Source organism: Manis pentadactyla, chromosome 3 (assembly GCF_030020395.1).
Source record: "Manis pentadactyla isolate mManPen7 chromosome 3, mManPen7.hap1, whole genome shotgun sequence".
In the NCBI taxonomy this organism is placed as follows: Eukaryota; Metazoa; Chordata; class Mammalia; order Pholidota; family Manidae; genus Manis; species Manis pentadactyla.
The window spans coordinates 185,502,852-185,516,924 of NC_080021.1; the positions used below are offsets into that span (position 1 = coordinate 185,502,852).

General features: G+C 45.0%; 1 protein-coding gene and 1 long non-coding RNA gene across 7 annotated transcripts in view; one reads left to right on the plus strand and one right to left on the minus strand.

The window, feature by feature from the left end:
- Positions 1-14,073, plus strand: part of UNC13B (unc-13 homolog B) — a 302,361-nt gene that overhangs the window by 32,774 nt on the left and 255,514 nt on the right. For 2 of the 6 annotated variants that reach the window (XM_057498806.1, XM_057498807.1), the window contains exon 1: positions 11,174-11,494. The exons of 3 other annotated variants lie outside the window; for them this stretch is intronic. In XM_057498806.1, coding sequence (XP_057354789.1) covers positions 11,473-11,494 — 22 coding nt within the window. In that variant the 5' untranslated portion in view covers positions 11,174-11,472. Of the gene's footprint in view, positions 1-11,172; positions 11,495-14,073 lie in introns of those variants that run through there. One more of the 6 variants, XM_057498805.1, reaches the window with a different exon arrangement.
- On the minus strand, positions 8,238-10,954 carry LOC130683010 (uncharacterized). The gene is made up of 3 exons (XR_008996554.1): positions 10,801-10,954; positions 9,475-9,662; positions 8,238-8,410 (listed from the first exon to the last, which is right to left on the minus strand). It is a non-coding gene; the product is annotated as an uncharacterized LOC130683010 (long non-coding RNA).

Sequence of the window (14,073 nt, forward strand, 5' to 3'; positions counted from 1 at the left end):
CAGTCCACGGCCATTGCTCTCCCTCATAATCTCCCACACAATGGGGAGCATATTTGGGTTGACGGGGACGGTAAGGGAGGAATATGTTACTATAATTAATCTGCTTAATAGGAGTTTTCACAAATGTACCATTGATCCAAAGGACCATTTGGCTTACTGCTGCATTAGTGTAGGTCTTATTCTCACGAAAGGACTGACTAAATTCACCCGATTTTCTATCACGGCTAAACCACCCGTACATATGCTGTTTAAGGGACAGGCAATTTGAGTGGTTACGAGTGGTGAAGCACAAAGATCCATCGGTTTCAAAGGTTCGGTTTTCTCCTAAAGAAGCTGCTAGAGAATCTAATGGTAAGTAAGGCAGGTTCATGCTAGAGTTAGTAGTAAAAAAGCGTGGAAAAACTGCTGCATTATAGCGAACAGGCATGGGCTTAGGAAAGGCAGACAATATTCCCCATCTCAGTACTCCCTGAATCGGGGTTCCCAGCGACGAGAGCAGGATCAGTAGGCACAGAGAGGTCATCTCCTTTGTCCAGGACCTTCCTTGTCAGGCGCTCTGGGATCCAGAAGGGGTTTTCTTCACCCTGAGGGAAAACACATACAGCTCCCCTGGATCTTATTATAAATGGATCCGGGCCTTTCCATTGGTTAGATAATACATCCTTCCATTTCACTAGTTCCTGTGGGTCTTTTGGCCACTGATTGTGGCGGTCTGCTGCTGTATGGCCTTGAGCATCCAGGTTCAAAAAATTTAGAGTGAAAAGTGCTAGGGCTATAGCTGTTTTGGGTGTGGGGGGTATGTCCTCAATTCCCCCTTTTTGTTTAATTAGATAGGATTTGAGAGTGCGGTTCATGCGCTCCACAATCCCTTGACCCTGTGGGTTGTAAGGAAGACCAGTGATATGTTTAATTCCCATGTGATGACAAAATTGAGCGAATTTGGCAGAAGTATAGGCGGGACCATTGTCTGTTTTGAGGATTTGGGGTAACCCCCATTGCGCTCCAAGCCTCAAGACAGTGGTGAATGACATGGGAAACTTTCTCTCCAGACAATGGGGAGGCAAAGATGACTCCTGAACACGTATCTGTAGACACATGTACGTATTTCAGCTTCCCAAAGGAAGAAATATGTGTCACATCCATTTGCCAAATTTGCAAAGGCTTAATACCTCTGGGATTGATCCCAACATGAGGTGTGGGAAGAAAACTGCAGCAAAGTTGGCAGCTAAGAACAATGTTCCTAGCTTCAGCTCTGGTTATACTAAACCGCTTGCGCAATGTTTCAGCAGTGACATGGAATTGTGAATGGAATTTTGAAGCTGTGGCGACAGGGTCTAGCAGAGGGAAAGCTATACTTCTAGTTGCAAGGTCTGCTAAGTGGTTGCCTAGGGTCATAGGCCCGGGAAGGCCTGAATGTGCTCTAATGTGGGTCATATATAAAGGAGAGCGTCTAAGGAGTAATTGTGATTGTATTTGTTTGAACAGGGTAGCTACCGAACTTGATGCTTTGATCAGTCCAGCTACTTCTAGGGAATTAACTGCATTAACAACATAACTAGAGTCTGACACAATATTTAAAGGTCCATGAAAGGTTTGTAGTACTTCCAAAACTATATAGCATTCTACTATCTGTGGAGTATTGGGTGTATAGTTTTTTTGTCACAACTTCGCCATTATGGATATAGGCACCTGTACCTGTCTTGGATCCATCTGTGTAGACTGTTTCTCCATGTGGCAATGGGGTTTGGCTAGTGATCCGAGGGAACACTAGGGGATGATTTCTAGCAAAATTGATGAGGGGATGTTTTGGGAAATGGTTATCAAAGGTTCCTGAGAAGCTATAAGCAAGTATGGCCCAATCATCATTCATAGCACATAATGTTTGTATCTGCTCCATATTGTAAGGGGTTATGATTGTTGCTGGAGCTTTCCCAAAATGTGTTAATGAGTTTTTTACTCCCCTCAGAGCGAGTTTGGCTATGGCGGCCGGGTAGTATTCTATCGTTCTAGCCTGAGAGGCTTGGGGATGGATCCAGATCAGTGGCCCTCGTTGCCACAAGACTGCAGTTGGCAGTCCCGGAGTAGGAAGGATGCATAACTCAAAGGGTTCATTTAATTGTATCCTATTCAATTGTGCTGTCATTAAGGCCTGTTCTACCTTGTGGATGGCCTGCACTGCCTCAGGTGTAAGGGAGCGCAGAGATGTTAGTTGTGAGTCCCCTTCTAGGATTTTAAACAGTGGTTTCAAGTCAGTGGTAGGTATCTTTAAAAATGGCCGCAACCAATTAATGTGTCCTAGGAGTCTTTGGAAATCATTCAAGGTTCGCAGCTGATCATGTCTTATCTCAAGCTTTTGGGGGTAAATAACATCTGTGGAAATAGTGGTTCCTAGGAATTTGCTAATACTAGACTTTTGGACTTTCTCACTGGCTATATTCAGTCCCCAAGTTTCTAGGGATTTAGTGAGCTTTACATAGGCCTCTTCTACCTCTGCTGATTGTGGGGAGCAGAGAAGGATATCATCCATATAGTGAATAATTTTTAGTTTGGGGTAGTTCTCGCGGATTGGTGCTAGCGCTTGCTGAACATACAGTTGACATATGGTGGGGCTATTTGCCATCCCTTGAGGGAGGACTTTCCACTGAAATCTGGCGTCAGGTTGTTCATGGTTAATAGCTGGCAGGGTAAAAGCAAACCTTTCCCTATCTTTGGTATTTAGGAGTATAGAGAAAAAACAATCTTTGATGTCTATTATGATTACTTTCCATTCTCTGGGTAGAGCAGAGAGGAGTGGCAGTCCTCGCTGGACAGGTCCAAACAGCCTCATTTGAGCATTTACTGCTCTCAAATCATGAAGCAATCTCCAGGATCCTGACTTTTTTCTGATTATAAATATGGGCGTATTCCATGGAGATACAGAGGGTTCTAAATGTCCTAATTGGAGCTGTTCTTGTACTAAGTGGTGAGCTGCCTCCAATTTCTCAGAGGATAGGGGCCACTGAGGAACCCATATGGCCTCCTCTGTAAGCCAGGGTATGGGCATGGCGTCTTCAATGGCCCCTACGAAAAACCCAAGCCGCGACGGTCATTTTTTACTTTGGGTAGGATAGGCTCTGTGCGTCCCTGTTGGTATTTCCCTAGCCCTTTACCAGGGATGTATCCCATATCCATCATCATGCCTTGGGCAGGGGTGGAGTACTCATTAATGAGTTTAAGGCCTAGGCCTTGCATAACATCTCTCCCCCACAAATTGACTGGCAGTGGGAGCACATAAGGGGTAACTGTACCTTCTTGCCCCTCAGGCGCTTGCCATTTCAATGGTTTGGCACTAATGGTAGGACTAGACTCATATCCTAAACCTTGTAAAGAGTGTGAGGACTGTGTTACAGGCCATTTGGAGGGCCACCAGGTTGCAGAGATAATACTTTTATCTGCTCCAGTGTCTAGGATTCCTTCAAAACTCTTTTCTTCTATTTTGAGGGTCAATTTTGGTCTGTCTGCTAAGTCTAATGCTATGAAAGCGGAATTGTAGTTAGAGGAGCTGAAACTCCCTTTTCCTCTCTCAGTGGTGGTGGCTGGGTAATTGGCATGGAGACTGGGCAATACTAGGAGTTGGGCTATGCGGTCTCCTGGGGATATGGGGTAGATACCTCTGGGGGCTGAACACATAATTTTCACTTGTCCCTCATAGTCTTGGTCTATAACTCCAGGGTGGACTACAAGGCCTTTTAAGGCAGCAGAAGAGCGCCCCAAGAGTAATCCAACTGTGTTTGGTGGTAAAGGGCCTTTGAAGTCTGAGGGAATAGGTTGAACTCCCATCTGCGGAGTTAACACTATTCTGGTGGTGGCACGGATGTCCAATCCCGCGGAACCTGGAGTGGCTCTCCTTGGGGGGCTTTGTTGCTCCCGAATGACACCTGTGTGCTGGTTGCCCCATATATTTGCGGGCCCTGACGGCGGGGGCCCCTCTGGGCATTTTTTGGCAGCTCTAAGGGTTTCCCTTCTATGTCTTTAACAGATCGGCATTCATTGGCCCAATGTCTGCCTTTTTTGCACTTAGGGCATAATCCAGGGGTCTTTTGGGTTGTGAGCTCTAAAGTTGGGCTTCTACATTCTCTCTTTATATGTCCTAATTTCCCACATTGAAAACATTTAATATTTTTATTAGTAATTCTGGCTTGTTTGTGGCTTTGTAATATAGCCGCGGCTAGGCCCGCATTGGTGAGTGGTCCCCCTATTTCTCTGCAGGCTTTTAGCCAAGCATGCATCCCCTTCTGTTTCCAGGGTGTTATCGCTTGCCTGCATTCTTTGGTACACTGTTCGAATACTAATTGCTCTACTAGGGGCATAGCTTGCTCTTGGTCCCCAAACACTCTACCCGCGGCCTCCATCATGCGAGCGACGAAATCTGAAAATGGCTTGCTCGGCCCTTGGATAATCTTTGTCAAATTGCCTGACACTTCCCCTTTGTTAGTGAGGACTTTCCATGCCTTAGCAGCGCACGCGTTTATTTGTGCGTACACCTGTGCGGGGAAGGCGGTCTGGTTGGCCACCCACTGTCCCTGGCCTGTCAACATATCATACGACCATGCAGGTTGCCCTTCGGCAGCGTTTGCACGTGCCTGGGTCATGCTGATATCATGCCACAACGCTTTCCACTCTATATATTGTCCCATGCTAGTAAGGCATGCTTTAGTCACATACTGCCAATCTGTAGGTGTCATAGCTGTCTCTGTCAACCTTTCAATCTGTGCTAAGGTGTAGTTAGCACTGACTCCGTAAGCCCGAACGGATTCTGCTAAATCTTTAACTTGTTTATGGCTCAGGGGTTGGTGGGAGCGTACCCCGTTGTCCTCAAACACAGGGAACATTTGCTTAATTGCTTGTATGGTATCTGGGTGACAGAAAGTATGTGTACCTCTCACATAAGGTGGTGGAGCAGTGGGCGACGGAGAGCACCCTGCTTTCATTTTCTCTTTGGTCTGCCTTTCAGCCTTGCTAGTTCCCTTACTTCCGCATTTCGCGGTCTTGGTCTCTTCCTCCTCTTCTGAGGATACGAGTTCCTCCTCTGACTCCCTATTGGAGAGTTGATGTCTCTCAACTCTTCCCATGGGTACTTGCTACTTTCTCCGAGGCGGTCGTCACCTGCTCCTCGGGGCTCTTTCACTTTTGCCCTGGGCGGACTTTCCCCCTCACTCTGGGGTTTTTTAACTTTCACTTTAGCGGTCCTCTTTCGGCCGCGAGCTAGCTCTGTCTCCCGTTCCGTTTCTGACATGCTTTCTTGGATCTCTGTCAAAGCTCTCTGTCCTGCCTTTATCACCTTTTCACATTTTTCATCTTGTAGGCAAGCTCTAATCAGTTTCCATAGTGGTCTAGTGCCTCCTCTCAAGTGTCCCTCTTCTTCTTCTCTATCAAGATCTTTCCCTAACTTGTCCCAACTCGGGATGGAGAGGGACCCTGAACAGATAAACCAGGGAGCAACGCGGTCTACCTCCTTCACAAAAGATCCTAAGACTTTGCTGGAGACCTTCAAATTTCGCTCTTTGAGAGCTGTCTGCAGCGCTGTGACTAATGACGGCGCGTTTCCCATAGTGTCTCTTTATCTACCGAGAACCATCAGCCCCTACCCTTAAAAGCGCGTCTCTCGGAACTTACCACTCCGGGTTTTCGTCAATCCTGCAGTTCTGAATCCTCTCCAGATGTCTGAAGGGTCCTCCCTGTGCCGGTGATGTTCTGGTTCCCGGGTTTCAGCACCACTTGTCGCGCGCCCTGTCCTCGCCGGCAAGAACAGCACGCAACAACAGCAGGATTCTTCTGCAGAAAGCTTTAATCTTCAGCTCTTTGTGAAACAAATGTGTCGGGCAGGACCCAGACGGGAAGAAAGGGTCTGCTTATATAGGCCTCATGCTCTACGCTGATTGGTGCTGCTGCATAAGCCTTAGTTAGCATGACACTTTGGCCTGATTGGTTCATATGCTCAGACTCAATTTGCATGGGTTTTTGTTGCACAAGAGGGTGCCATTTTCAGGGTGCGGCAGGCGCGGCTACCAACAGTTTAATCCCTCTTTCATATTCAAATGATAATCGTGCTGGATACAGTATTCTTGGTTCAAGGCCCTTCTGTTTCTTTGCATTAAATATATCATGCCATTCTCTTCTGGCCTGTAGGGTTTCTGTTGAGAAGTCTGATGATAGCCTGATGAGTTTTCCTTTGTAGGTGACCTTTTTTCTCTCTCTGGCTGCCTTTAGTACTCTGTCCTTGTCCTTGATCTTCCCCATTTTAATTATTATGTGTCTTGGTGTTGTCTTCCTGAGTCCCTTCTGTTGGGAGTTCTGTGTGATTCTGTGTTGAGCGACTATTTTCTCCCCCAGTTTGGGGAAGTTTTCAGCAATTATTTCTTCAAATACACTTTCTATCCCTTTTTTATCTCTATTCTTCTTCTGGTACCCCTATAATGCAGATATTGTTCCTTTTGTATTGGTCACCCAGTTCTCTTAATATTCTTTCATTCCCAGAGATCCTTTTATCTCTCTCTGCGTCAGCTTCTCTGAGTTCCTGTTCTCTGATTTCTATTCCATTAGTGGCCTCTTGTGCCTCGTCCATTCTGCTTTTAAGTCCTTCCAGAGATTTTTTTATTTGTGTATTCTCCCTCCTTAGCTCTTGCATATTTCTCTGCAAGTCCATCAGCATGGTTATGATCTTTATATTGAATTCTTTTTCAGGAAGATTGGTTAAGTCTATCTCCCCAGCCTCCTTCTAAGGGGAGGATGTCTGTGTGATAGTGTTCTGGATCAAATTCTTCTGCCTTTTTGTGGCGCTAGAGATAGTTGTGGGCAGTTGGCACATGTGTGAACTAGGAGAACGAAGTCCTTTCCCACTTGTTCATTGCGTTCCTCTCCTGGGAGAATGGCGACCCCTAGTGGCTTGTGCTGGGCAGCTGCACACAGACGGGGTCTCTGATTCTTGCCCTGGCCGCTGCGGAGGACGCTCTGTGCGGCTGCTGAGGGCAAGGCCGGTCTCAGGGTGCTGCTCTACTATGGCTGAGCTGGGCCAGAGGAGGAATGGGTGGGAGGCTGTTTATCGCAGTGGGGGGCCCCAGAGCTGTGCTGCCTCCCAGGGGGTTGGGGCATCCGGAGTTCCCCGGGATTCCCAGCTGCTGGGCTGAGTGTGCTGGGATGCTTCTGTCCCCCTGTGAGGGTCCTGTCCCTTTAAGACTTTCAAAAAGCACTCGCTTTTCTTTTGTCCCAGGGGCTCCAGCTGTGGGAACCAGCTCGCAGGTTTTACTGTTCCATTTCCCTAGTATCCAGCACACCACGCACTGTGCGTCTATGCTCCTGGTGAGGATGGCAAGGGCTGGGAATTTAGCAGTCCTGGGCTCCCTCTCCCTCCCTGCTCCAACTCCTCACCTCCCGCCAGGGAACTGGGGTAGGGGTGGCGCTTGGGTCCCGCCGTGCCGCGGCTTGTATCTTACCCCCTTCGTGAGGTGCTCGGTTCTCGCATATGTAGTTGTAGCCTGGCTGTTGTCCTTTATCTTCTGGTCTCTCTTTTAAGAATAGTTGCATTTGTTGTATTTTCAAAAATATATATGGTTTTGGGAGGAGATTTCCACTGCCTTACTCACACTGCCATCTTGGCTCCACCTCTACTTTGTGTGATTTTTCACTTCTGACTCAACTGAGCTCATTGTCAACTTCTTCCTTATTCCTTCATTTTCCCCTTAAAATGTTCATTCAGTTCTGTACAAATTGAAACTGAGTTTAGTTCATGCTCTTTTCCCTATAGCGAAAGCATATTACTGATCAAAATCTGTACTTACCTCTTTGGTGTCCAGCTTTCTTTATCTTTAACAATAACTAATTCATAAAACATTCTCATTCACTCATTCATTTATTCAACTAGTCAATAAATCATTTTTAGGTCCTCTTTCCCAGGTGTTGTGCTATGTGTTAGGGATGTAGATAGAGAAAACATGTCATTTGCTGTTGGGGAGCTCTAACTCTTAAGATAGATGTGCAATTACTCTTCAATAGGATAAGATCTATAATGGAAGAATTTACAAGTGGTTTGGTTTTTCCCCTGTATTCCTTTTCTGTCTTTTCATCCTACTACTTAAAAATAGGTGTTCTCTATAAGCTGACTTTGGTTTCCCTCTAATTTTATAGTCTCCTGGCAACCTTATGGCTCCAACTTTCAAACTCTTCACAGCTAACTCTTACATACCTATACAAGCTCAATGTTTTCATTTCCTGATTTGCTCATGTTACTGATTTTATTTGTATGGAATATCCTTTCTTCCATCTTTGCATGTCCAGATCTCCTCCACATGCTATTTTTCTTGTGAAGCCTATCTTGATTCCTTCCGCAGCTTCTGCTGAATTCCTGTAGTATGCCTCACCAGAAGCATGAGCTCTGATGAAAGATATAGCTGGGTTTGCATTCTGGCTTTGCCTAACTTACAACAAAATGGGGAGTAAAATAATTATATCTTTATTGATTGAAATCTCTTATCTCTAGCCTGGACTGCTTTCTTGGTATCCAAGCTACATCATCTACTGCCTAATGGGTGTATCTGCAAGGATATCCCAATCTCAAACTTAATATATAACCAAAGGAACTGTATCTTTCTTCCCCAACTATTCCTCCTGGGTTTCCTATCTATCAGTTAACTCTAGCATCATCCTTCTAGCCAACCTGATTTTAAAACTCACTCTCCTTTTGTCTTCTCACCCAATCATGTGCTACAACAGAGAGGATATTATCTACTATATTCATGGTCATTGTGTGCCAAATTCTATCACTTTTCAGCTCTCTAACACCCTGTGAAGTGTTAAGGAGATTGTCCCTCTTTCCCCTTCAGTTCCATGTTTACTGCCCTAGTTTAGTTACCCTCACTATTTCTCACAGATCTTTCCTATCACCTTATAAACTAAGGATAGGAACTGTGCTTTGTTTACTTTTGTGTCCTCTCCCTATGCCTGACTTAAAAGATACTTAATGAATATTTCTTGAATCAGTTATTTGTATTAAATTTCTCTGACATTGGGAGACATTTCCCAAAAGATGAGAAACTTGCAGGAATGGTCAACTTTTAATGGCCTTGGAGCATGGCTTAAAGATAGTCATAAAGTTGGTAGACGGTTCTCTCTTGCAACAGGGTTCTTACCCATCCCCTCCTCCTGCCTAAGGGTCCCCAAAAAGGCAGCAACAGTGCCAATCTGGGACATTTTGGCTTTTATTCTCTTGAGATTCTTGGTTTCCCTTCATTACCAACTTTCTTTGATACCTCTCTCCCTCCTCCTTTCCTGGATCTCAGAGAGTCCTAGCTCTCAGCTACCTGCCAGCCAAATCTAAGTGTGAATTCCATTCAAATGCTGAAGAACTTTCAAGTACCATACTGGAAAACCTACTGAAGACAGATTATAGAGGCTGTGGTTTTCTATCCCTGTTTCAGTTGCTTCTGAAGATATACTTACCTTGCTGATGAGTATAATTGGTCCTGCTCAAGTGTCTAGAGGGCAGGACGTTATTGCCTTCTTTTTCTGAACTTTTAGCTGGGAAACTGGGATGCCTCAGAGCCTGCATTACAACCATCAGAAAGTGACTCTTGGACTGCTTAGCTTCTCTTCATCTCCCAGCCACACTGCTCTGTCATGTCCACAACCTAGAAAATAACAAACAAGTACTGGGCATTTAGTATGTACCAAGTAATTTAAATTCATTTCCTCACTTAAAGTTCAATACTGTCTTAAAAACTAGATACTATTATTATTCTCTGGGAAATTTGAGGTCAGGTAGCTTGTCCAAGGTCACAACTACCAGAGCTAGGACTCAAATCCAGGTGTGGTAGCAAATTTTTAAGACGGGCCCCTGTCTTGCCAATGGGTTTTAGCCCCAGACAAGTTCAGTATGGATTCAATGAGACCAAAAAAATGACAATGGAACATTCTTGGGGTGAAAGGGTTTATACCCAACTTTATTCCCACGGAGGCAGGTCAGTCAGTACAATCCCAACCACTTAGAGCAAATCTGCATGCAGCAAGCCGGGCCTCTCTGCCCCTCACAGCCATTTCAGTCTCTGTCCTTGGCGCTGCCACCACTCCAGTCTCTGCTCTCCTGCAGCCTTTCAGCCCTGCAGCCTTGCAGCAGCCCAGAGCACTGGGCAGAACTCTTTATTTAGAGTCAATAACAACGTATTGCCCACATGGGTGTAGTGAGCAAGCTGACCAGGGGAGAATCCTGGCCATAGGAACCTTCACTTTCTCTGCGAGGGCAAAGACCCTGTTAGAATGACAGCCCATCTCCGGGTCGGGTCGGGCAGGCAGAATCCTGTGGGGTTAAGAGTTTACAAAGACTGAAACCTGAGCTGGGCTAGTAGGGCCTTAGGAAGCCCCTAGTGTAATGGTGCTCAACTCCAGCCTCACATTAGAATCATCTGGGGAATTAAAAAGAAAAAAAGGATTCCTTAGTGGTACCCCAAACCAATTAAATCAGAACTTGGGGTTTGAGGGGTTGTTGGATCTATACATCATACCATTTATCTTCCTGTTTTCTGATCCAATCTTTTTCACTTCCTCACATGTGCATACATCATCTTACCAGAAATCCTCTGCTTAAAAGGGCTATCTTCCCTGCAACCTTCATTCAGTAAATATTTACAGACTGTTATATACTAGGCACTTTTACAGACATTGCAGGTACAATGGAAAGCATGAAAATAGGTCTAGATAAGAACTGAGGTCTCCAGACATTTTACTTAATGCTCACTTTTTTTTTTGCCAGAGTTGCTAATTAAAACTTACTTGCCATATGGTAAGATCTTGTTAAATTATTAGCGGTAAGGACTCCTTCAGCTGTAAGGGATAAACCCTTTAACGAAGTCCAGTGGAAATTCTTCGATGAAAAGAATCTGTTCTTGAGTAACAGCCGGGTCCAAGTGGGAGCAGCAGAGCACTTCAATTACCTTCCCACAGGTCAGGAGAAGCCTCGCCTCTCTCTCAGTTAAGCCTTATTAGTGGGCGGAGCTGCCTTCATACTCGAACGGGAAGAAAGCGAAAGGGAACCCCGCCTGCAACGTGCTCGCGGGCGGGGTCGGCGGACTGGGCGTGAGTTGATTGGCTGGGGGGCGGGGTGCCACGGGTTTGGCTCAGTCTGAGCGCTTGCACCGATCCCTGGTGGAGAGAAGGGAGGGAGTCCCGGTAGCTCTTGCCTCCCAGCTATGGCGCCGCGGTGCCGCGCCCAGTTCCCCGCCTGCCGGCCAGTACTCACGCCTATCCCGAGCCCGCTCCGACGGTGAGAATTGGAGCGGGTCCGAGGGAGCAGTGGGACGCTGCCTGCGACGGGGACCATGAGGAGCGGCCTGATCCGTGGGGCTGATAGCGGGAGTAGCCGCGGCACCTGCTGAGAGCAAAGAGGGAGCGGCCGGGTGCGGCGGCGCGACTGGGGTGCGGCGACGGTTCGCCGGCGCCTCGGCCATGTCGCTGCTCTGCGTGCGCGGTGAGTGAGCTGACTCGGCTGAGGGGTGGGCGTCACTGAGGGGTCCCCACACACTTCCAGTGGGGTCGGGTTACCCTCCTTTTCCAAACTTTACTTCCTTCCGTGCTTCGGAGGACGATTATGTTAACTCATTTATGACCATTTAAAGAATCCCTTCCATTCTTTCTGGTTTTTCCTCGCGCTTCTATAGAGACTGTTACCTCTCCATTCACGTGGCCATGTGACAGTGTTGTTGGCTGGCAGGCCTAGTTCCTATTAAACAGTGCCTGGCGCTCTCCTCTAGTGAGTGGAGGAGCTAGGAGACCATGGATAGTTGGTGTCTGTCAATAGCGGGTAGTCTCCCATTCTTCTTTTCTTCCTTCTCCCTGCATCATAAAACTACAGTCGATTTAGTTGGAGGTTCTTTTTATTACTCTTTGAGTGCGTAGTGGTACAGCTGTCACAGCCCTCCTTTCAGTGTATTTCTTGGCTTGCACCCCTCCATTGCTTGTCTTGTTCCCTGCCCCCTTCCCTGTAGTCCAGGATGTGATTTTTCTCATATTCGACTTGGAAAGGTGTGTTGGTTTTTCTCCTTTACGAGCAGAGTATAGGAAGCGTGGTGTGTGTATGTATGTATAAAATATGTTTGCTTCTGTCACAGCAACTAAAGGTGAAAGGCCTTTTTCGCTTGAGGACATTTGACCCATCTAAGATATTTTAAAGCAAGAGCTTTGACGTTTAAGAAGAGGCAGGGTGCAGGGACTAAGCTCTGTGAAGGTAGAGACTGTTACTCGTTTTTGTATTCCAGGAGTCTGACATAGTAGAAGCTCAATGCTGGTTTTGAATGAATGCAGGGACTGTGATTTCTAAAGATTACCTGATGAGAAAAAGCAGGGTTTAGATTACCTGTTGAATTTGATTTTGGGAAATTCAAGTTGCAGCTTATCATATTTGTATTGAACAAGATGGGATAAGGTGGCTTGATTGTGAGAGATAATTTATCCACAGGAGCCTTTTCCTGGCACCTTGTACGTGAGAGAGTTCATGTTTCTTTTGGCTCTTCAGATTAGAAGCATTGTTGTTTGTGATCTCTCTGATAGGTGTTTCTCCCAGCTGCTGGTGAACAAAACTGCTTTGCTCTGTTCTCTTCCACTGCTTTGTTAAATCTGCATTAACCCAAAAAGGATTTGGCTATTTCCAGGGATTATGAGACACACAGAATTTTTCTTCTTTCATGGTTGAATTTTCATTAATGAGAAGTTTGCTTTGTTTTTAGTAAGACATTTTCTCTCAGCAGATGGGAATCTGTTTATTCCTGTAGATCCCTGCTGTTGAGTAGCAGGATTTGGGAGAGGTTGAGTTTTACAATGTCTCTTGGACAGTTTAAATCTCTACTGTCATACCATATCACAGAGCTAGTCCTCATGAAAGACTCTTTAGGCAAGAGCACTGTTAAACCAGAAATTCCGATTTAATTGAATTTAAATAATTTCAGAGAAGGAGCTGCTTCTCTTTTCACTTGTTCTAATTTTGGGCAGCTTGCACTGTCTAAATATTCTATTTAGCTAACATCTTTCCCTTTTAATGTTGAATTAGTAAAATTTCTCTTTGGAATGTGGGGGATCATAGACCAGCAGGCCACTGTCTTTTGAATGAGATCCTGAGGGTTACTAATTAGTGGTTATTAGTAAATGGCAAAATATTCATCCTGAAGAAGTTAACAGAGATGGATCAAAATAAGTCTTCCTAAAATGACATTCCTTGCATTATATTTGGGCAGTTAGGAATGTTGTTCATATTATGAAAGAAGCCTGTGAAATGATATTGTGTAACAACTCAATTTCATTTAATCTTGGAGTAGAATTGAATTAGAAACTTTTTCCATGTAGTATAAGTTCAAACAGTAGCTGACATAGAAACTGGCAAATTTATAGTTTCTTGATTTTTAACTCTTTAATCATGCCTCATTGCCTTCAGGTTAAGGGTTCTCTACAGCCTGACCCTGGCTTTCCCCCTTGGCCTTATAGTCTTGCCTATTCTTAAACAGATATACTTTGCTCTATCTCTTAACTTTGTTCATTCCTACCTTTACACTATTCTGCATTTGTATTCTCTGAAATATTCTTACCATATTTTCTGCTTATCAAAAATGTGTTCTTCCTTTTGCAGCTTACAGTCTACTTTTTTGTTGTTGAAAACTTCCTCAATTCCTCAGTCCACAATGATCTTTTTTTCTCCTTTACAGTTTTTAAACTCTTAACCTTTAAACTCCTTTAACTATGAACTGGTCTGAACAGTGCCATTAATTTGGCAATGAATTGTATACTTTCATTGTATACAATGGTCTTGTACTATTATGCTTATGGTGACCCAGATAAAGATGATGATAGCACTAGTCAGATCAGATCAGGAATTTTGTGTTCGGTTGGGATATTTGATTCTAAGAGGCACATTGAGAAGGCAGAATTTCTTCAGAGGAAAGTGAATGGAATAATGAAGCATGCAAAAAACATTTGAGGAATTGAGAGGTTGAGTTTTGAGAATATTTAAGATGGAGAAGATGATAATAGATGAAAATTGTTTAAAAAAACTGTTGCTCC